Source organism: Schistocerca americana, chromosome 1, assembly GCF_021461395.2.
Source record: "Schistocerca americana isolate TAMUIC-IGC-003095 chromosome 1, iqSchAmer2.1, whole genome shotgun sequence".
In the NCBI taxonomy this organism is placed as follows: Eukaryota; Metazoa; Arthropoda; class Insecta; order Orthoptera; family Acrididae; genus Schistocerca; species Schistocerca americana.
In genome coordinates this window covers 259,227,440-259,250,108 of record NC_060119.1, presented here as the reverse complement: position 1 = coordinate 259,250,108, position 22,669 = coordinate 259,227,440, and the positions used below count along the sequence as shown (strand labels likewise).

The following is a 22,669-nucleotide window of genomic DNA, read 5'->3' as shown; positions in this document are numbered from 1 at the left end:
TCGACCCCTGGACCGAGACACTTCCCAGTCTCTAAGTCCAATACCTGCAGTTAGAGCAGTCGAAAACTTTACGGTTACACAGATCCAACACTAAAACTAAAACCATGCACTGAGTCCAGAACACATACAAAGACAGCTATCTTCAGTGAAACGCATGGATAAAAAAGATAAGCAAAGCGGAGGAGGAATATCATCAGTACCTACTCATATACAGTGGAGTCGAGACAAGAGCTAAACGCAGCAGAAGGGATATGTATCCACAAGAAATACAAAAATTTTGTGAAAAGTGCCAATACATCTCTGACTAAAGTAAAAATGGCTCATCAGAAATTGAACATTATCTCTCTGTATAGACCAGAGGATTGTAGACCTAGAACTGAAAGAGAAGCCTTCTATGAACAATGACAAGAAGTTATCAGTCAGATTCTTTCAAACGAACTTACAGTGATAATGGGGCATTTCAATGCTCGAATTGCAAATAATTTCATTACAGGAGTTAAACAGCGATTTAATGGCGACTTTCTAAATGATAATGGTTAGATTATCAACAGCTTTTGGTCAAGCAACGAACTGAGAATAAATAATATCTTCTGTGACCACAAGAGGCGTTATAAGAATGCTTTCCAGAATTCAAGAGCTCGTAAATCCACAAGAGATCACACTGCTTCATATAATGACATCAATTTTCAGTCATAGCGACTCAATGTTAGAGTCGCTATGGAAATAATTTACAAAGATTTTATATCATAAACGATCAGCAAACAAAATAAAAGAGATCAACATTGAAGAGGATAACGTTGGAAGAAAATCAGGACATTTCGAAGCAGCAGATCACTAGTTATACAGCATAACAGAAAAACAAAGCCGGCCGCGGTGGTCTAGCGGTTCTAGGCGCTCAGTCCGGAGCCGCGCGACCGCTACGGTCGCAGGTTCGAATCCTGCCTCGCGCATGGATGCGTGTGATGTCCTTAGGTTAGTTCGGTTTAAGTAGTTCTAAGTTCTAGGGGACTGATGACCACAGATGTTAAGTCCCATAGTGCTCAGAGCCATCTGAACCATTTTTAGAAAAACAAACAGAAGACCATGGTTTCACAAAGAAGTTCAAGAAATATATAAAAGAGGTACGCCTGTTTGAACTACGAATTACTCAAACCACAAAAATCTTATGAAGAGTTCAAAAGACTTCATAATGAGACAAAATCACTAGTGAATCATTTGAGAAGAAACACTGGAAAATATTTTCTAAAAATATATAACTAGAGTTCTGTGGGATGCAGAAACAAATTTGTAGAATAATATCAATACAGAGGAAAGAGTTAAATTAATTTTGGAAGTGAATGACATAAATGAGGCATCATTGGTTGAATATTTAACAGAGTTTCTTAAAAGTAAAACACTACTCGAGAACAGGAAGGTTTCGGAGACCAGCATACAAGTAAACGATGGTGTAACTGCTTCACATGCAGAATTAGCAGAAGCCATAAGTCTACTAAAAATAGTAACTCTCCAGAGAAAGATAGGATTCCCAATGAATTATTAAAGTATGGAATCCACTAACAGCAAAGTTAACCAAATTAAATAACAAGCTCTCAATCTGTATAAAAATTCCAAATGAATTTAGAAATAGTATCATTATTCTCATGCAAAAGAAAGGAGATAAGAAAGATAGTCCAAGTTCATGCTAATAAATCTACTCATTTCAGCTCTTAAACTCATAACAATAATAATAAGAAATATAGTAAAAGCCATTACAACCCTTGCAGAGGAGTAGTGTGGTTTTATATCTTGTAGGTGACAGACAGATGGAGTATTCATTCTTAGGCTGTAGAGAACTCCGTTTACAACACACCATCTTATCTTTGTTTTATTGGTTTACAGTGTTGTTAGTCAAGGCGACTGTCTGAGCCCGCAACTTTTTGACTTAGTCATGGAAGAGGTGATCAGGTATTGGCTGATAGTGATCATAGAATTTTTATGAAGAAATAAAAAACGTTTGTTAACATGACAATATAGTTCTGCTAGAGAACAACGAAGGTAACATGCAGAAAATTTTACATATAAGGCAGCCAAAAACCTAAATATCATCATACAGATTCAAAAACTCATATTTATGACGACATCTGTGTATCCAATTAGATGCGGACTGGAAGTGGATTGAAAAAGTGTTCAACAGGTAATTACATTTAAATATCTTGGCATTGAATTTTCCACCAGTGAAATGTCGAAAAGAAGGTTGGAGAACAAGTAGCAAATGCTAATATAGTGACAGGGTGATTAAACGATTCAATTTGGTAAAACAAACGTCTAAAAAAATATACAAAGACAAGAGTATACAAAACCATAATGAGACGAGTTATGACATACAAAACTAAGACAAGACCGGAACCATTAAAAACTAGAAGACTTTTGAAAAGCAAGAACACGAAAATTCTTCAGAGGATTGCAGGGGAGACAGCGAAAAAGACAGAAGAGAAAGTATGAATTTAACGAACACATAAGCAAAATTGATAAATTAAAGATTCTGAAAATCGAAAGAAATAAATCACCAGCTTGTGAAAGAAGTAGAGGCCGTTCAAGGAAAAGAAGCGAGTGACAACCTCGAGGCACATTGAGTCGTAGTGAAGGACACAGACCCTTGTCAAGGAAGAACGAAAGAAGAATAAGAAGAATGATTAAAATTCTTCAGTAAACATACATACAAAAGAGAGACTTTTCATTATTTGCCTAGTGTAGTATCACATAACTATTAGGTGTTACAGAGTGTAATGCATTTTATATGCTTGTCATTTATACAGTTCTTGTGATACTTGTGCTTCGTAATTGACTTGCATTTTAGTTTTGTACCAAATGATTTTCATACTTTCATATTTTCAGATTTTAAATTTCATAACGTTTCGATTTTTCGCTTGTTCTCAACATCTGCATTTTTCAGAGCAATTGAGGGTATAGATTTGAAATCACCGTTATCGATATCCTGCCTACGAGTATCAGCACGTATTACCAAGTGAGCCTTACCTATCAGAATTTTCTGTACCTTCGCGCCTTTTCCGGCGGACAGAGTATTGTCGATGCACGCCAACAATGCTACTAATAGAGAGTGCCCGAAGTAGGTAGTAGGTTTGAGTCGATCGAGTGAATATCTAATGAAAGAGTCGCGAGTGATGGATATGTGAAATTAAAGTGGAGAGCGTTTACTAGCTGCACTGAGGGATCTATTTAATTTGTAGATGAAGATCAGCGAGAAGACGTGAATTCGGGAATATTTCGTATCGAGCAGAAATTACGAAACCAAATGCGAATCTGTGCGACTCCTGTGAGCAGTTATTGTTATCGTGGAACACTGGCGCGCGGACTCAGCTACAGGTGAGAGTATAGATTTAGAAATGAGATAATGTGAACGAGCTGAGACTTCTTCGGACTGATTGTACTAGGATTTCACAACCAGATTGTAAACGGTAATAGATTTCCAGGAACAGGTACGAATGCTGGCTATTATGTAAGTTATCTGGAACCTTCCTATTTCTCCACTTGCCTGCCATATACATATATATACAACCTTCGTTCAAGATTTTTGAACTAAATGTCTTTCCCTGTCATTCTTCTCCTCCATTCCATGTTTCCCTACTATTTTTCCTTCTTTTCCTTTACCTGCTATCGAAGTCTACTGCCCCATCATAAATTAACTTTGTCTCCCGTTACAATCTCAACAATTTCTCTTATCTTGGACTAAATTCTTTCAATCCCTTCATCACCTCTGGAGCTATTATGCACGTAAATTTCGTTGTTGACTTGGTATCAATCTTGACTATTATGATGTGTTCACTGTGCTGTTCATAGTAGCTTTCTCGTATTCCTATTTTCTTCTCCTTTATTACAACCGTTCCAGCATCACTCTTGTTTAATTTTATGCTGGTACCGCTGTATTGAGTTGAATAGAAGTCCTGTTCTTTGTGCCAAACTCCTTCAGCAACAACCACAACATCTAGCTTTAGCTATTCGTTTACACTGTCTTACCTACTTACCGGATTTAAGGAACTAAGGACCAAAACTTCGCCGAAAAAACTTTCAGAGGTTGTTCAGGGATACCTTCTGAATATTTTGGTATCAGGATATCACAAGGAATATTGCGGAACTTTACAGAGTAATAATGTAATCATGATTAGTCATTTTGTTAACCCACCTATACTTGTTTATGGGAAAAGGTCTGTAGTATTTACTTGCCGAAACGTACAGCATAAAACACACGATTTCGTTTCTCGAAGGCGACTATGTACAGCTCACGTGTTCGCCGTCACTGTGGAACAACTCAACTTCGCGTCGCTGTGCCGCTCTTCCATTGTGTTCAATGGGTCCATACACGAGGTGGATATCGGCCAACTCCTCATTAGTAAATCTGTCCATTGTACTGTTAACGCACGAATAGCACTGCCGGAAAACAAAACCCTACACTGAACAGAGCAGTACTGAATGCAAATATGAGAACAACGATTCAAATACGGCATTATTGTTGTCAACAAAAGGTACCGTAAGCGAATCGAAACAAGACGCACAGAGCATTATCGACGACTTTTGCACTGACGTGCACTATGTCCAGTGACATACGGAAAGAAAGCTAATTGGAGGTCCGCCTCGGATCCGCGCGGTCAGCGTGGCGGATTCCTAACCGAAGGGGCGCTGGTTCTGTTCCTGGCTGGGTGCCGGCTGGTGTGGTCGTGCGGTTCTAGGCACTTCAGTCTGGAACCGCGCGACCGCTATGGTCGCAGGTTCGAATCCTGCCTCGGGCATGGATGTGTGTGATGTCCTTAGGTTAGTTAGGTTTAAGTAGTTCTAAGTTCTAGGGGACGGACGACCTCAGCTGTTAAGTCCCATAGTGCTCAGAGCCATTTGAACCATTTTGAACCATAAAACCAATCCTGGAAGGTACCAGCTGTGTGAGCAACTGCGCTGTTTTCTTGAAACAAAGCATCATCGTTGAGAAACAAACGCTGTAGTTTGTTATGGACCTGATCAGCACAGTTGGTAGCAATGTGACTTTGGAGAATAAGCATGAGGTCCACGGATTACTGCCGGCCGCGGTGGTCTAGCGGTTCTAGGCGCTCAGTCCGGAGCCGCGCGACTGCTACGGTCGCAGGTTCGAATCCTGCCTCGTGCATGGATGTGTTTGATGTCCTTAGGTTAGTTAGGTTTAAGTAGTTCTAAGTTCTAGGGGACTGGTGACCATAGATGTTAAGTCCCATAGTGCTCAGAGCCATTTTTGTCCACGGATTACCACGATGTCACTGCCCAGATCAATACCAAATCCTGCCCATGTTTCACTATTGTGATGTAAACAGTGTGAAACAAGATACATCCGGCGAAATGACTTTCTTCCATCGCTCCATAGTCCACGCTTTACGACTTCTGCGCCACCTTCACTGATGTGTAGTTTTTGAATTCCAGTTCACCAGTCTTATTCCTCTTCAATGACCATCCGTCACGATCACTCAACACGCGCTTTCGTCCGCATTGTGACATACCAGATGATGGCTTTACGCTATCTCTTTACGGAGTATAAGTCTTCGATACAGCGCCAAACATTTTCGTTACCTTAGTTAAAGAAGCATCCACCATACAGAGGACCTCCGCCCGCATTCCAATTCACTTAGAGCCGAGATAATGCTCTCACAGCTATACAAAACATAGTCCTGACGACGACTGAAACTTGCTACGTATTGAGGACATTGTGCAGATGCTGTTCGTGGTCAAAATAGAACAGTGCAAGCAGCAGGCTTGACTAGCTCGTGCATTTACGTTAAAGAATGTTCTCGTTGTGTTTCCATATTTTTGTCCAAAACACACACTCACAGATATATATACTGAACAGCCAAAGAAACCGGTACACCTGCCTACTGGCGTAGGGCCTCCACGAGCACGCAGGAGTGCCGCAACACGATGTGTCATGGAGTCGACTAATGTCTGAGGTAGTGCTGGAGGGAATTGAAACCATGAGTCCTGCAGGGATATCCACAAATCCGTAAGAGTACGAGGAGGTGGAGATCTTTTCTGAACGGCATGTCGCAAGGCAGCCCAGATGTGCTCAATGATGTTCATGTCTGGGGAGTCTGGTGGCCAGCGGAAGTTGTTAAACTCAGAAGACGTTTCCTAAAGACACTCAATAGGAAATAAGGACGTTTGCGGTTTCGAATTGTCCTGCTAGAATTCCCCAAGTCCGTCGGAATGCACAATGTACATAAATGGATGCAGGTGATCAGACAGGATGCTTATGTACGTGTCACCTCTCAGAGTCGTAGTTAGACGTATCAGGGAACCCATATCGCTCCAACTGCACACACCCCACACTATTACAGAGCCTCCACCAGTTTGAACGGTCCCCTTCTAACATGCAGGGTCCATGGATTCATGAGGTTGTCTCCATACCCGTGCATCCGCTCGATACAATTGGAAACGAGACTCCTCCGAATAGCTAACATATTTTCAGTCATCAACAGTCGAATGTCGGTGTTGACAGGCCCCAGCGAGGCGTAAAGCCTAGTGTCGTGCAGTCATTAACGGTACAAGCGTGGGCCCTCGACTCCGAAATCCGTACTTACGATTTTTCGTTGAAAGATTCGCAAGCTGACAGTTGCTGATCGCCCAACATTGAAATCTGCAGAAATTCGTCGAAGAGTTGCACTTCTGTCACGTTGACCGACTGTCTTCAGTCGTCATTGGTCCCGTTCTTGCAGGATTTTTTTCCGGCCGCAGCGATGTCAGACATTTGATTTTTCATCAGACTCCTGATATTCACGGTACACTCGTGAAATGATCGTACGGGAAAATCCCCTCTTCTTCGTTGCTTCTGAGATGCTGTGCCCCATCGCTCTTGCGCCGACTGTAACACCACATTCAACCCCACTTAAATCTTGATAACCTGCCATTGTAGCACCAGTAACCGATCTCACAACTGCGCCAGACACCCTTTGTCTTACACAGAAGTTGACAACCGCAGCGCCGTATTCTGCCTGCTTATATATCTCTGTATTTGAATACACAAGTTATACCAGCTTCTTTGATGCTTCAGTGTGTATACGTTGCAGTAAAGATTAGAAGTTTTGTGTCCATGTGTCGACACTTCAAAGCCCCAACTTCTGCCGAGGGGCAGATACGTATTAATGGGATACTCTTGGTATTCGTACTTTGAGGTAGTAACCAACCTGAAAACACACTACTCCTAATAGGTGTAATTATTACTCTCGAAATGAGACAAATACTGATATGATGTAGTTCAAAACACTGACCTCACTCATCTGCATTTACACACCTAAAACTCGTCATAAATGATTCATTGTAGTATGTATAGATACATTATATTCACAGTTACAGTAGTAAAGAAAAATATAGCCTTTATTTCTCTGTATTGAAGTTATCAATGGCTGAAAACAGTTGAATTTACAATGTTTGGAACATAAATTTCTTATCATTTCTCCAATAACATAAAATATCTAACAGTAAAGCGAAATTTTAATCTGATGTGGAATCATTTCTTCTGGACAAGAGTTTCTCTTCATCACACATTTATTTATTTTGTCACTGGAAGTATGTGTGATGCAGAATAAAAATATATTTACTTCATTGTTACGTTTGTGCCTGAAACGCGATGTATGTGCAGATACGCACATACTACTGTAGTGTAGCGCTTGACACAGTCACGTCTATTAAATATTTGGGTGTAACATTGCAGAGCGATATGAAATGGGACGAGCATGCAATGGCAGTTGCGGGAAAGGCGGATAGTCGTCTTCGGTTCATTGGTAGAATTTTGGGAAGATGTGGTTCATCTCTAAAGGAGACCGCTTATAAAACACTAATACGACCTATTCTTGAGTACTGCTCGAGCGTTTGGGATTCCTATCAGGTCGGATTGAGGGAGGACATAGAAGCAATTCAGAGGCGGGCTGCTAGATTTGTTACTGGTAGGTTTGATCATCACGTTAGTGTTACGGAAATGCTTCAGAAACTCGGGCGGGAGTCTCTGGAGGAAAGGAGGCGTTCTTTTAGTGAATCGCTACTGAGGAAATTTAGAGAACCAGCATTTGAGGCTGACTGCAGTACAATTTTACTGCCGCCAACTTATATTTCGCGGAAAGACCACAAAGATAAGATAAGAGAAATTAGGGCTCGTACAGAGGCATGTAGGCAGTCGTTTTTCCCTCGTTCTGTTTAGGAGTGGAACAGGGAGAGAAGATGCTAGTTGTGGAGGTACCCTCCGCCACGCACCGTATGGTGGATTGCGGAGTATGCATCTAGACGTAGATGTACTGCAGGTGAAGTACACGTCCATTCGAAGGCAACTATGTTAATGGTCTATGGAATATGTAAGTAACTAAGTACTGCTAAACGACACTAAGGACTCACACGCCCGGCCAGTGTGTAGCAGTATGCAGTACCTTGGCTTGCACCCCGTCATTGACCCGGCCCACGGAGCCAGGTGGCACTGGGGGGCGACGGTTGAGCGCCATGCACAGGTGGAAGGCCTCGGTCTGGCCGTACCACTGTATCAGCGGCCGGCCCGTGCGCGCCTCGATCCAGGCGTGCGCCTCTGCCTTGAGCGCCGCCCCTGCTGTCACGCCCACGCGCAGCCGCTGCAGCGCAGACCGCAGCCGGCCCTCCGGAGCATGGCGCAGCAGCGACAGCCACTGGTTCGGCGGCATGAACATCACGGTGGGCTGCCGAAGAACAGACTGACAGCACCTCTGACCTTCCTGTGACCCCTCACGCTACACTTGTGGCCAGTGTAAGCCACTCCTGAATAGGACGTCAGAAACTTTACACAAGATTAAGCTTAATCGCAAGACATTTGGCATCTAACAGCATGGGAACATGTAACTTGAAAAGCTATTAACTTAACGAAATGATAATACGGCATTTTTCGCCAAGAGTCCTCTTCTGGGGATTTCAACTGACTGGTGCAAGTCTTTATTTGACGTCGCTTCGACGACTTGCGCGTCGATGATCATGAAAGTATGATCATCACAACAGAGACACACAAACACAAACATGCACACGCGCAGAGTCTCGAGTGAGCAAAATCCCCAACCTGGCCGGGAATCGAACCCAGGACCCGGAATCAGCAAAGCTAACAAAAGACTTCGTGCTGCTCACTATGAAACGTGACGATACACATTTAAAAAGTATTAAAAGTAATTGAGAATAGTCTTGTACATACAACCCCAAAAAATTTATAGTGGAAATAATATCTCTAAGGGAACTGATTCGGTGAGAAATGAAATTTATGGCTCAGTTCTACTTATGGAAGGAGTCGGTTGATAGGCTACATCATAAGGCAACAATATACAATTAGGAAGTGCAAGGAGAGTTGTTAATACTTAGCTTCAGCACGTTCAGATGGATGTACTATCAAGCTCAAATGTATGCGAATGACCTAAATTTCTTTTCACCTCATCTGCATGCACCTATGCACCTCATTATCATAACTTTGCCGGCCCGGGTGGCCGAGCCGTTCTAGGCGCTGCAGTCTGGAACCGTGCGACCGCTACGGTCGCAGGTTCGAATCCTGCCTCGGGCATGGATGTGTGTGATTTCCTTAGGTTAGTTAGGTTTAAGTAGCTATAGGTTCTAGGGGACTGATGACCTCAGAATTTAAGTCCCATAGTGCTCAGAGCCATTTGAACCATCATAACTTTCATGAATGTCCTCTCATCTCTTTTTGATACTCTCGTTTGGCTGTACAGATTGGTTATGAGAAACAGCTAGAAAACAGTGCTCTATATGGCAATTAATCCATATATGAGACCTGAGTTTCTTCCGGCGTATAAAAATAATTTACAGGGGTCATCCGCATGCAGTCATCGACAGCCACAGATATTTTGAAACGTGACCACCCTCTCATTTCCGTGGTAAATCTGTAGCAAGTAGGCGCTGTGCAAGTGAATTCAAAACCTCAATTTACAGAGCAATTCTGGAAAGATAAAACAAACACACACACATAGTGTAAACACTAGCGCCACCACACAACCAAAGATGACCGACGCCGGGAGTTATCGGTAGTGAAAATTAATAAACAGTTGGTGAGTTAGCATTGACTCTGTCCCTCTATTTCCTTTTCTTTTATTTTTTTAATTGAGTAGAGAGAGAGGAGGATTCCTCGATTAATTTAGGCAAAAACCTCCATCTCTATTTACGAGGTTACATGCTAATTTAATCTCACCAAATCCTTAGTAGTACTATCCCAATAGTTAGAAGTGCCTGCAAGAATTTCCACTTTGTTAAATTCCCTACACTGACCTACTGCAATAGTCGATGTGCTTCGCTGTTTAAGCGTGTGTGACGCTTTTGCTCATTACACCCCGCCGCCAGGGTGGCTGAGCGGTTCTAGGCGCTACAGTCTGGAACCGCCCTACCGCTACAGTCGCAGGTTCGAATCCTGCCTCGGGCATGGACGTGTGTGATGTCCTTAGGTTAGTTAGGTTTAAGTAGTTCTTTTTAGGGGACTGATGACCTCAGAAGTTAAGTCCCATAGTGCTCAGAGTCATTTGAACCATTTCACTACACCCGTCCTCCACGGACCTGATAGTCTGACCAATATATGACATCTCACAATAGCAAGAAATACGACAGACACCTGGCTTACGCAAATCCTGATAATTCTTAACGGAACCTAAGAGGACCTTAATCTTAAATGGCAGTTTGAAAACGTATTTCATATAATATTACGGCAAAATAAGACCAGTCTTGTTAGAGATACTCCCAGCGTATGGCAGAAAGGTCTTAGACTTTTCTGCCAACTCTATGTTATCGTCACTCACCCAGTGCACGGTTGGTCGATAGGGCAACGCATGCCTGATCTGCCTTTCACTACATCCATTCTGACGGAAGATGACCTCAAGGAGGATTAACTCAGGGACTGGAATGACGTGGGCCCTACGTGGGCCCTTTGAACCAAGCTACGTAGTATCCCTTCAGCGGAATCAACTATAAGCCTGTAGTCATCACTCACTGTGAGTAGGCTTACTACATACGGCATGTCCCGATGTACCATCAACCTCCCTCATCACCAACACATCAGGGAAGGGAAGACAGTCATCCTTTTTACCTCCATCGTGAAACGAATACTGGGATGGACAGAGTTGGATATTCTAAAAAGTCATTCATATTTTTACTGCCATGAGGCCAAACAACAAAAATATCGTCTATACATCTGAAAAAAGCATGCAGGTTACAAAGCCATCGGCTCCAAGGCACGTCCCTCGAAGTCTTTTATAAATAAATGTACAACAATAAGTCACAACGTCCTCCCAGAAGACGAGCCTCTCGTCGAAATCGTGGGAGGCAGACAAAGTAGGGTATGACCTAAAGGAGGGAAATACAGTAGAGATTTCGAGTGCCGGAGGAGCGATATAGTAGCTATGAAGGTCCTTTAGGACCTCTGAAAAATGGTGGCTAACGGTACTGAGGTGAAGATAAATGGAAGAAGATAGCAGAGGCAGAAGAAAAATACTATATGTAGTAATAAGTAAGAGGAGAGATTTGAGAGAGGATGCAACAATGACAGAAATGGGGATGATGTTAATAACATAGAGAAACTGAAAATAGCCTGGAAGCAGTACTTTGAGCATTTGTGAAATCCGAATGGACTTAAGAGATAAAAGGCTAAAGGAGGTAAAGTCAACTCTGGCTCGCGGGCGCTGGGCGGGTGGGGGGGGGGGGGGGGAGGGCAGAAAAGCATATGCTAACATGGAAAGAAATATGGTAATGAAACTGGACAACACGAAAGGAGAAAAGGCATCAGGTATGGACGAATTACGTATTGAAATGGTGAAGGCAGCAGGGGAGGTTGCGAAACTGTGACTGTATCGTGCGATCGTGCGATGATGGTGACGTGGAAGAAGACGACTCAAGGAGATTGGAAGGGGGCAGTAATTGTCCCTATAATAAAGAAATGGAGTAGGAAAGATTATGAAAACTACAGGAAATTCACCCTTATACTACACTGGGCCGAGGTATATGAAAAAATCCTGGAGCGCAGAATCCAAGCAAGCGTAAAATAATTGGGAGAGGATCAGCAAGGCTTCAGACCTGGGACGTCAACTGTTAACCACCACTATAAAACAAGAGAGTGAAAAAAGAGAAAATAAGAAGTGTGTAGGACATACAAAGTACAAGTCCATTATTTGAAAGTGGAAAATGAAAGAATGGATTGGATCCAGCAAACAAGTAGTGAGACATGGCAGTGCATTGTTACCTCTCTTCTTCATTGTGATCTTTGATGAGATAATGACTAAAGTGGCAGAAAAAACTGGAGAAGACGAGATGAAAGCAATGGTGTCCGCAGTAGACTTGACGATCTGGGGAAACAGGAAGGAGGAGATCCAGGAACAGCTTGATGCTTTGAAAGAAGCTGTGCGACAGTATGGGTTGATATTTAATATAAACAAATGTAAGATCCTGGTTACAGCTAGAACGAAAGATAGACCAGCTAGCAGAGATGACTGAAGGTAAAAAATTGATGAAGGTGGAAGATAAGTATTCGGGAGTGTGAATAAGGAAAATGGAAGAAATGAGAAACAGGTCAATGAAAGTGGCAAACATGCAGCAGCATTCCTGCGAGGTGTTGAGAGCCATGTTTGGAACTAAGATGTCCCACAAAATGCAAGGATGATGATGATGATTTGGGTTCAGGGGGCGCTCGACATCTTGGTCATCAGCACCCTGACGAAAAGTCAACATGAAATCTCATGGGTGGGGTCGAAGGCTGTTCCCAGATGCAGAGCAGTTTATAATGTACAAAAGTCTGCCACCCTTCCCCACCAGTTTAGTGATGAGGCCTGACAGTTCACAAAATTTCACCATTCTGTTAACATTGGTACCGGTATCTGCGAGGATGGTGGGCAGATCTCCAGCGAGACCGCCGGCTGCGGTGGCCGAGCGGTTCTAGGTGCTTCAGTCCGGAACCACGCGACTCCTACGGTCGCAGGTTCGAATCCTGCCTCGGGCATGGATGTGTGTGATGTCCTTAGGTAAGTTAAGTTTAACTAGTTCTAAGTTCTAGGGGACTGATGACCTCGGATGTCCCATACTGCTCAGAGCCGTATGAACCACCCAGCGAGACCGAGGGCTGCCCTAATATCAGTATACAGGACACACGTAGCCAAAATATGCTGAACTGAAAGCGGCACGCCTCAAACTTCACAGAATGGTGGATCTTCCCCCCCCCCCCCCCCCCCCCCAAGAGGAGGAAGCCATGTGTGAAAGGGCTATGCCCGATGCGCAGTCTGGTAAGCAAAACCTCCTTCCAACGGCGAGGCTGACACGAAGTCCGCCAAGCTTTTGTGGTCGATTTGAGCGACCGCAGTTTGTTGTCTGACACCTGGAACCATTCGTTCTCCCACTGACGCATGATACATCTATCAGAAAATGAGATAATGGCGTGCTGCTGGATGGAATATTGATGGACAGCTTCATCCCAACATGCTTCCTTGGCTTTGTCAGCCATGTTGTTACCCTGTATCCCAATGTAGCCAGATACCCAGCAAAAGATCACTTCCTTGCCACGGCGTTGGAGCTGCTGTAAGGAGTCATGGATGAGCTGAATTAGTGGGTCTACCGGATACATTTGGTGAAGTGCTTGCAGTGCACTAAGAGAGTCGGAACAGACAAGAAAACTGGTATGGAGATGTCTGTGAACCATCTCCAGTGCCATCAGAATGTCATATAATTCCGCATCATAATTTGTAAATTGTTCTGGAAGACGCACTTTAAAAACCCTATCAGGGAAAACCACAGAACAACTGAGAGCATTCTCCTGCTGGGATCCATCTGTATAAATAACGATAAAACTATGGTACATACTTAAAATAGTTGTAAAAATCATATCTGGAGTACACCTTTTCGTGTACTGTGTCAAGCTTAAAATCACTTTGGGCCTCTGAAGACACCAAGGCGGCAGTGCGTTCCATCCTTGGGTGTCTGTTTTCATGCCTGAGAGATTCAGATCCTTGAGACAGACCGTAGCACATATACCAAATGGCTAGGTCGCTTGAGGCCGATTCCTGAACAGTCGTTCGAAGGTGGATTGGTTCACTGAACTAAATGCCAATGACTGAGGTGACGCTGAGATTTTCAGCGTCTGATGAGCCAAAAGGAAACGTCGCCGAATCCGGAGTGGTGGCTCACCAGCCTCTGCACACAGACTCTGAACTGGGCTGGTCCAAACTGCTCCAGTCGATATCCAAATGCCCTCATGGTGGACAGCATCTAACATCCGGAGGTAGGAAGGACGAGCCGATGCGTAGACCAGCTGCCATAGTCCAAGCGTGGTCGAACAAATGCCCTATAAAACTGCAGAAGCCGCGACCTGTCAGCTCCCGATGTTTTTCCGCCAAGGCATTTCAAAATGTTCAACAACCGGAATCCTTTTGTTCGTAGGTCTTTCAGATGTGGGAGCCATGTTAATTTCGAGTCAAATAACAAACCCAAAAAGCGCACAGTGCTTTGAAAACGTAAAATTCGGTTCCCCATTGTAAGCTCTGGTTTGATAAAACTCCGACGAGCATGAGTAAAACTGACACACAGTCTTCTCAGGTAAGAACCGAGAACCAGTTGTCTGGGCCCAGGTTTTGCAGCCTCCTAATGGTCGGCTGTAGCTGCCTCGTCGTCGTCTTAAGATCAGAGGAAGAGCAGAAGATTGCAAAGTCAACCACAAACAATGAGTATTTGACAGGGCTCCTGACTGCAGAGGAAATGCCATTGATAGTGATGGCAAACAATGTGACACTGAGGACACTGCCTTGGGGTACACAATTCTCCTGAACAAAGCAACCAGACATGGCACCGCCAATGCGATAACGAAAACGCCTGTCCTCGAGAAACGATTGGATCAGAAGCGGCAGGCACCCACATAGTTCCCATTCATAAAATTTTCGAAGGATGTTGTACCTCCAAGAAGCGTCATTTGTCTTTTCTATGTCAAAAAACACACAAACTAAATGGTTTCGGCGTAAGAAGGACTCATCGCCGTCTCGAGTAGAATTAAGTTGTCAAGAGGTGTTTTTTGTGGGGTTTTAGGGCGCTCAACTACTATGGTCATTAGCGCCCAGTCACAAATGTAAATGCACATATAATCTGGTAAAACTCAAGGGGGGAACACCAGAAAGTTCTTACAAAGACGCAGATAAAATAATTAAAAGAGTTAGATGTCTTTGGACAAGTCCGTCAAAGTAATAAAACGAAGAACACGAGCAGCTGCTCGAGTGGCATCAGCTAAAATTTTCTATAGGATAAATGGCAGAGACAGGACAACACGAGATTGATTAAAACGGATACACGACAATAAAACATGGCCAAAATGACCTCCTCTCACCGAGAGGGTCGGGAGGAGGTTGTCCAAGTTGTTGGGAACGGTTTTATGGCTCAGAGCTTATTTTCTTGAAGTGACGACCAAGTATCCCACCATAATGACACAAACCTCTTACAAACAACCCCATTAATGTCAGACGATGGGACACAAAGGGAGGCTGGCCGAGGCAGGAGGACTGCAGCATTGGCCACAGCATTAGCAGCCTCATTTCCGGGCACTCCTACATGGCCTGGAACTCACATAAAGCTAACAGTAGAGCCATCAACAGCAAAATAATGGAGGGATTGCTGGATCCGTTGCACCAAGGGATGGACCGGATATGGAGCTCCAAGGCTCTGAAGAGCACTGAGTGAATCAGAGCAGAGTACATACGGAGAATGGCGGTGGCGGCGGACATACTGAACGGCCTGAGAGAAAGCAAAAAGCTCGGCCGTAAAGCTGGAACACTGGTCAAGGAGCTGGTATTTAAAGGTGACATCCCTGACGACATAGGCACAGCCGACACCATCGTCAGTTTTGGAGCCATCAGTGTAAATAAAGGTGTTACCGGCGAGTCGTGCACGAAGTTCGACAAACCGTGAGAAATACACTGCATCCAGAGTATCCTCTTTCGGGAGCGAGCTGAGGTCAAGATGAATGTGAACCGGAGCCTGGAGCCAAGGTGTTGTCGGGCTCTCACCCTCTCTGAAGGTGGTAGGGAGGGCAAAATCCAATTGTCGAAGCAGGCGACGAAAGCGGACTCCAGGCGGCAGCAGGGCAGACACATACAACCCACACTGCCGGTCGAGAGAATCGTCGAAGAAGGACTGATAAGAGGGGTGGTCGAGCATTGGCAACAGCCGGCAAGCATACCGACAAAGCAGTATGTCGCGCCGGTAGGTCAATGGTAATTCAGCAGCTTCAGCATAAGGACTCTCGACGGGACTGGTATAGAATGCTCCGGTCGCAAGACGTAACCCCCGATGATGGATGGAGTTGAGACAGCGTAAGAGAGATGGCTGAGCAGACGAGTAGACGAGGCTCCCATAATCCAGCTTTGAGCGGACAATGGACCGATATAAATGAAGCAGGACAGTCGATCCTCTCCCCAAGATGAACCACTAAGAATACGGAGTACATTAAGGGAACGTGTACAACGGGCAGCCAAATAAGAGACATGCGGAGACCAACAAAGTTTCCTGTCCAGTGTGAGCCCTAAAAACTTCGTTGTCTCCACGAATGGGAGAACAACGGGACCGAGATGTAAGGATGGTGGAAGCAATGCTTTATATCGCCAAAAGTTGACACTCTTCTCTTCAGAGAACCAGAAGCCATTAGCCACACTCCATGAGTATAGGCTGTCAAGACAACGCTGAAGGCAGCGCTCCAGGAGGCATGTTCTCTGGGCACTGCAGTAGATCGCGAAGTCATCGACGAAAAGAGAGCCGGAGACGTTAGGTGGAATGCAATCAATAATTGGATTGATCGCTATAGCAAAAAGAGCTACGCTCAAAACGGGGCCCTGAGGCACTCCGTTCTCCTGGAGGAAGACGCCGGGCAATACGGAACCCACACATACCCCAAACTTTCGATCTGTTAAAAAAACAATCAATAAAAAGGGGCAGGCGACCACGTAGACCCCACCTGTGTATAGTGCGGAGGATACCTCCTCTCCAGTAGGTATCGTAAGCCTTCTCCAAATCGAAGAACACAGCTACCGTTTTGCGCTTTCGAAAAAAGTTGTTCATGATGAATGTCGACAAGGTCACAAGGTGGTCAACAGCGGAGCGGCGTCGACGAAAGCCGCATTGAACATTGGTAAGTAGCCATCGAGATTCAAGAATCCAAACCAACCTAGCGTTAACCATGCGCTCCATCACCTTACAGACACAGCTTGTAAGAGAAATGGGGCGGTAATTAGAAGGAAGGTGTCTATCCTTCCCGGGTTTTGGTATGGGAACAACGACGCCTCACGCCAATGCATGGGGACCTGACCTTCGGTCCAGACGCGATTATAGGTACGAAGAAGAAAGCATTTGCCTGCCGGAGAAAGGTGTGTCAGCATCTGAACGTGAATGGGATCTGGCCCCGGGGCAGAGGACCGGGACAGTGCAAGTGCACGTTCGACTTCCCGCATGGTAAAGGAGGCATTATAATCTTCCAGATTCAGCGAGTGGAAGGAAGGTCGCCGAGCCTCTTCTGCCTCTTTTCTGGGAAGGAAGACATGGTGGTAATGGGCGGAGCATGAAACCTCCGCGAAAAAGCGGCCGAAGACGTTGGAGACATCCACAGGGTCCACAAGTACCTCATTACCAGAAGTCAGGCCAGGTATCAAGGAGTGGGCCTTAATGCCCGACAGCCGGCTCAGGCCACCCCAGACGACAGAAGAGGGAGTAAAACTGTTAAAGAAACTTGTGAAAGAGGCCCAACAAGCTTTTTTGCTGTCTTTGATGACTCGACGACATTGCGCTCGGAGTCGTTTGTAATGAATACAATTCGCCAGGCGGCGAAAGGTGCGTAAAGCACGTCGTCGTGCACGGATAGCGTCTCTGCAAGCCTCATTCCACCAGGGGACTGAAACGCGACTTGAAGGAGAGGTAGTACGAGGAATGGAACGTTCGGCCGCATTGATGATAACAACAGTGGGGTATTCGACCTGACTGTCACAGCTGAGAAAATCTTGGTCCGGAAAGGTCGCCAGGGAGGAATAAAGTCCCCAGTCAGCTTTCGGAATGTTCCAGCTCGAGGGACATGGGGACGGGGTGTGGTGCAGGAGACGAACGACACAGGGGAAATGGTCTCTCGAATAGGTGTCAGAAAGGACATACCACTCGAACCGATGGGAAAGAGTGGTAGAACAGATCGAGAGGTCCAAGTGGGAGTATGTATGTGTAGAGTCCGAGAGGAAAGTCGGGGCGCCAGTATTGAGGCAGACAAGATTGAGATGATTGAAAGCATCCACCAAGAGGGAGCCTCTCCGACAGGATGCAGGAGAACCCCAAAGGGGATGATGGGCATTGAAGTCGCCAAATAATAAAAACGGCGGAGGAAGCTGAGCAATCAGGTGCATCATGTCAGCCCGACTACCTGCGGATGATGATGTAGTGTAGACAGTACAAACAGAAAAAGTAAAGGCAGAAAGAGTAATACAGACAGCTATTGCTTGGAGTGGGGTGGTCAATAGGATGGGATGGTAATAGACATCGTCCCGAACGAGCAACATGACCCCACCATGAGATGGAATACCATCCACAGGGGTTAGGTCAGATCGCTCGGAGGTATAGTAGGTAAAAGCAATATGGTCAGTTGGGCGTAACTTCGTTTCCTGGAGACCAGTGATGAGCAGACAGTGCAGGCGGAGGAGCAGTTGTAATTCCTCCCGATTAGATCAAATACCTCTTATGTTCCAATGTAACAGAGCCATTGCGAATCAGAGAAAGGGGTAACGAAACGGGTGAAGAGCTGGTCACCTCTACGACTGCGGAGGGCCAGGTTTCGAGGGAACATCGCTACAACTGTCGGGAGGCGGATCCTGTTCCATCGAGTCGTCGCCAGCTGCAGCCACATTCCTCGGTTGCGCAGGAGGGGCAGCATCGTTCGCCAGCGACAGGCCAGCTGAGCGCCTGGCAGCAGAGTGTTCCGGCGAATCTGAGAACAGCCAGGAGCAGCGATTTTCGGATGGCGCATCAGACGAGGCGCGCCGGGATGGAGAGGGGGATAAGGGGATGGTGGGCTGTGGGGGCTGGACCCGAAGAAAGTCCTCACGCTTGGGGTCCTTTTTTGAACGCCGGACCTTAGTAGCTGGGGTCTGTAACGTTTCCCCAATGAACGCCTGAGAAGAGGATCGCTTCTCAGACAGCGGAGGAGGAGGAGGAGGAGGAGGAGGAGGGAGGGTGGCCCCTGGGGCAGAGGGGGCAGGGGCCACGAGGGAGGAGGATGTGGAAGGGATGGATTTGGAGGCGGAAGCATAGACCCTGGATGGGGTGAGGAGGTGGAGGGGGGACAGGATAGGGGTGAGGATACTGCAGAAGGAGTGGATATGACCGAAGCAAACAACATTGTCAACATCACGGGATGGAGGCGGTCATATTTCTTCCTGGCCTCAGAATAAGACAGACAGTCCAAGGTTTTCAATTCTTGTATCTTCTTCTTCTTCTGATATGCGAGGCAGTCAAAAGATCTAGGCGAGTGGAGGCCAGGACAATTGACACACCGAGATGGTGGGGTGCATGTATGTCCCTCACAAAGAGGACATCCACAATCGCCACACCATGGCGACATGTGCCCGAAGCGCAAACATCGAAAGCATCGCATAGGAGGCGGGACATAAGGTCGCACGTCGCACCAGTAGCACATCACCTTTACCTTCTCCGGGAGAACATCCCCCTCGAAGGCGAGGAGAAAGGCCCCAGTGTCGACGCGATGATCTTTGTGGCTGCGTTGCACTCGCTGTACGAAATGCACGCCACGGCGCTCCAGGTTGGCCCTGAGCTCCTCATCAGATTGCAGCAGGAGGTCCCGATGGAAAATAATCCCCTGCGTCCTATTGAGCGCCAGATGTGGGACAATGGACACTGGGATATCCCCTAGTCGATCGCATGCCTGGAGCACCGCCGGCTGTGTAGCGGAGGTGGAGAATGGACCCCCAACGCGTTTCACTAAGAGCCTCAATTTCTCCGAAGATATCCTCGATATGCTGTACAAAGAACATGGGCTTGGAGGTGGCGAACGTCCCCCCATCGGTCCGAGAACAGACTAAATAGTGGGGGAAGTATTTCGCCCCAAGCTGGCTGGCCTGTCCATCCTCCCAGGGAGTGGCCAAGGGGAGGAAGGCAGAAGTACCAGAACCAGAGACAGAGACAGAGACAGAACCTTTCCTCTTAGAAGACGCGGCCACAGAGTGACCTGAGGCATGTTGACGTTTCATCTGCGAAACGTCCGTCCCGATACACCCACTCCGACCAGGGGCTCTCCCCACGGGCGCAACCCAGCCTCAGCAAGGGCCACCTGGCAGGATGACCGTTGCTGGGAGTCCTGATGCCCCAGGTAGACGGGCATCTACTCCTGATGTGGGGAGGGTGCAGCTCAGGTACTGGCAGTACGATCCCTATGTTGTCAGGGGGCTACAACCTAGAGGGTACATGACAACCGCACCACAATGGGCTGGCTACCGTGCTGGATTTCAGGTGCCCTGAAAAGTCCATCATGATTGTAGGTACAGATGGGGACGCACTATGGGCGTAGCTTGTGCAACCCATCAGGTGTTTAGGCCCAAATTGATGAACAGTGGGTGCAGTTAGGCGCCGTCACGATGATGAGTGCCAAGGTCTTAGTGCACTGAGGTCCGGTGATACAACACATAAGGTGTCCTTCCCCAAAAGGCTCATACTTTTGTGGAATTTTGAAAAACGGAGGTCAAACCCCAATGGGGACCATCACATTGAAGGCTGAAATGGTTAAAACTCCTTTTAGTCGCCTCTTACGACAGGCAGGAATACCTCAGGCCTATTCTTACCCCGGACCTGCAGGGGGGGGGGGGGGGGGAGGGAGTTGTCAAGAGTGGAACAGTAGCGCCTGAAACCGCTCTGGGAGCGGCTTGGGTGACCTTGGGACTCGATCAGCCAGACGAGGCGGTGGTTGACCATGTGTTCAATAGTCTTGCCCACACAGCTGGTAATGGGCACACTCCGATAACTGTTGGGGGCGCTACGGACCTTGCCTCGTTTCCAGAATGGAATTAATATTGCCTTTTTCCAGGTCATGGGGTACTGTTCATCAAAGCAGATCTGATTGAAACAAGAGACGAGTTGACCTTTCGCTTCATGGCACAGATGACAAAACATGGTATAATGGATCTCATCAGGTCCTGCAGCAGTGTCTCTGGCTGCACATAAAGCTGATTCCTGTTCCCACATGGAGAATGGAAGGTTGTAGACTTCCTCATTACGCGAGAAGAAATTGAGTTTCCTCATCTCTGCAGTCCGACGGAATACCTGAACAGCAGGAACTTGTCTGGATGACTTAGTAACAGTAAAGAAGTGTTCAGCTAAAATGCGAGCCATGTTTTCCGGCGTGTCCACCAAGACCACATTATTTGACAAGGCCAAAAGGGGATGTGGAATACCCTTGCCTGAAATCCGTCTCATTGATTCCCAAACGTGCACAACGGAAGTGGACCGAATTATGGAAGTCGTGAATTCCCTCCAGGAAGTCCTCTTTCGTTCTTTGATCACTCGTCTTGCATGTGCTCTCACAGATCTGAAGGCATAAAGATTGTCTGTAGTTGCCGGCCGAAGTGGCCAAGTGGTTCTAGGCGCTACAGTCTGGAACCGCGCGACCGACACGGTCGCAGTTTCGAATCCTGCCTCGGGCATGGATGTGTGTGATGTGTGTGATGTCCTTAGGTTAGTTAGGTTTAAGTAGTTCTAAGTTCTAGGGAACTGATGACCTCAGAAGTTAAGTCCCATAGAGCTTAGAGCCATTTGAACCTTTGCCTGTAGTTGGACACTGTATGAAGTTCTGCAGAGCTGTCCGTCTGGCCCTGATTGCCAATCACACAGTCGTCATTCCACCAAAGTACAGGCCGTCGTCTGAGGTGGTTACTAGACCTGGGGATGGACCCTGCGGCAGCCATTTGGATCTCGTAAGTGATATGGGCCACCGCCTCCTGTGCACAATCTTTTCTTTCAAAAATAGCCCGTCGACTGTACTGCAACCAATTTTCCGTTTGTATCAGACACCTGTGTGGTCTCCTGCTGGCCACCATTCTAGGCGGCAGACGAATCCACACTGGGAAGTGGTCACTGGAATGCAAATCTGAAGCCTCTTCCCACTGAAACGAGTCTGCAGTAGCTCGGGAACAATAACAAAGATCAATAGTTGAAAAACACGCTGTAGCTGTGGAAAAGTGGTTCATCTGACCCGCGTTCAGAAGGCAGATATTCTCAGAATGGACAAGTCACTCGATCATCCGACCCCTGGAGCAAGTAGTAGCCGAGCCCCACGGCACACTGTGGGCACTGAAGTGCCCCCCGAGGAGGCGTGGGAGTGCGTGGAAGAGGTCTGCCAGTGCTTCCGTATCCAAAGAGTCATTGGGGGCAAGTACAAAGAACATACTGTGATAGTAAAGGGTGCGAGAACTTGCACAGCAATTGCTTGCATGGTCGTGGTAAGAGGGACAGGAGAGGAGTGGCATCCGTCGTCAAGGAAAATAGTCACACCACCTTTAGCCCTGTATCCAGTAGCATCGTCCTTCCTGTATATGAGGTAGCCCCGTAATGCAGGAATATCTGTGACTGTAAGCTGCGTCTCTTGTAAGCAGACACAGAAATGATT

General features: G+C 46.4%; 1 protein-coding gene across 1 annotated transcript in view; it reads right to left on the bottom strand.

The window, feature by feature from the left end:
- Positions 1-8,390: 8,390 nt before the first annotated feature.
- LOC124624343 (acetyl-coenzyme A synthetase 1-like) overlaps positions 8,391-22,669 on the bottom strand; it is a 33,441-nt gene continuing 19,162 nt past the window's right edge. Inside the window, exon 5 of the mRNA XM_047149104.1 lies at positions 8,391-8,705. Coding sequence (XP_047005060.1) covers positions 8,391-8,705 — 315 coding nt within the window. The remainder of the gene's footprint in view (positions 8,706-22,669) is intronic.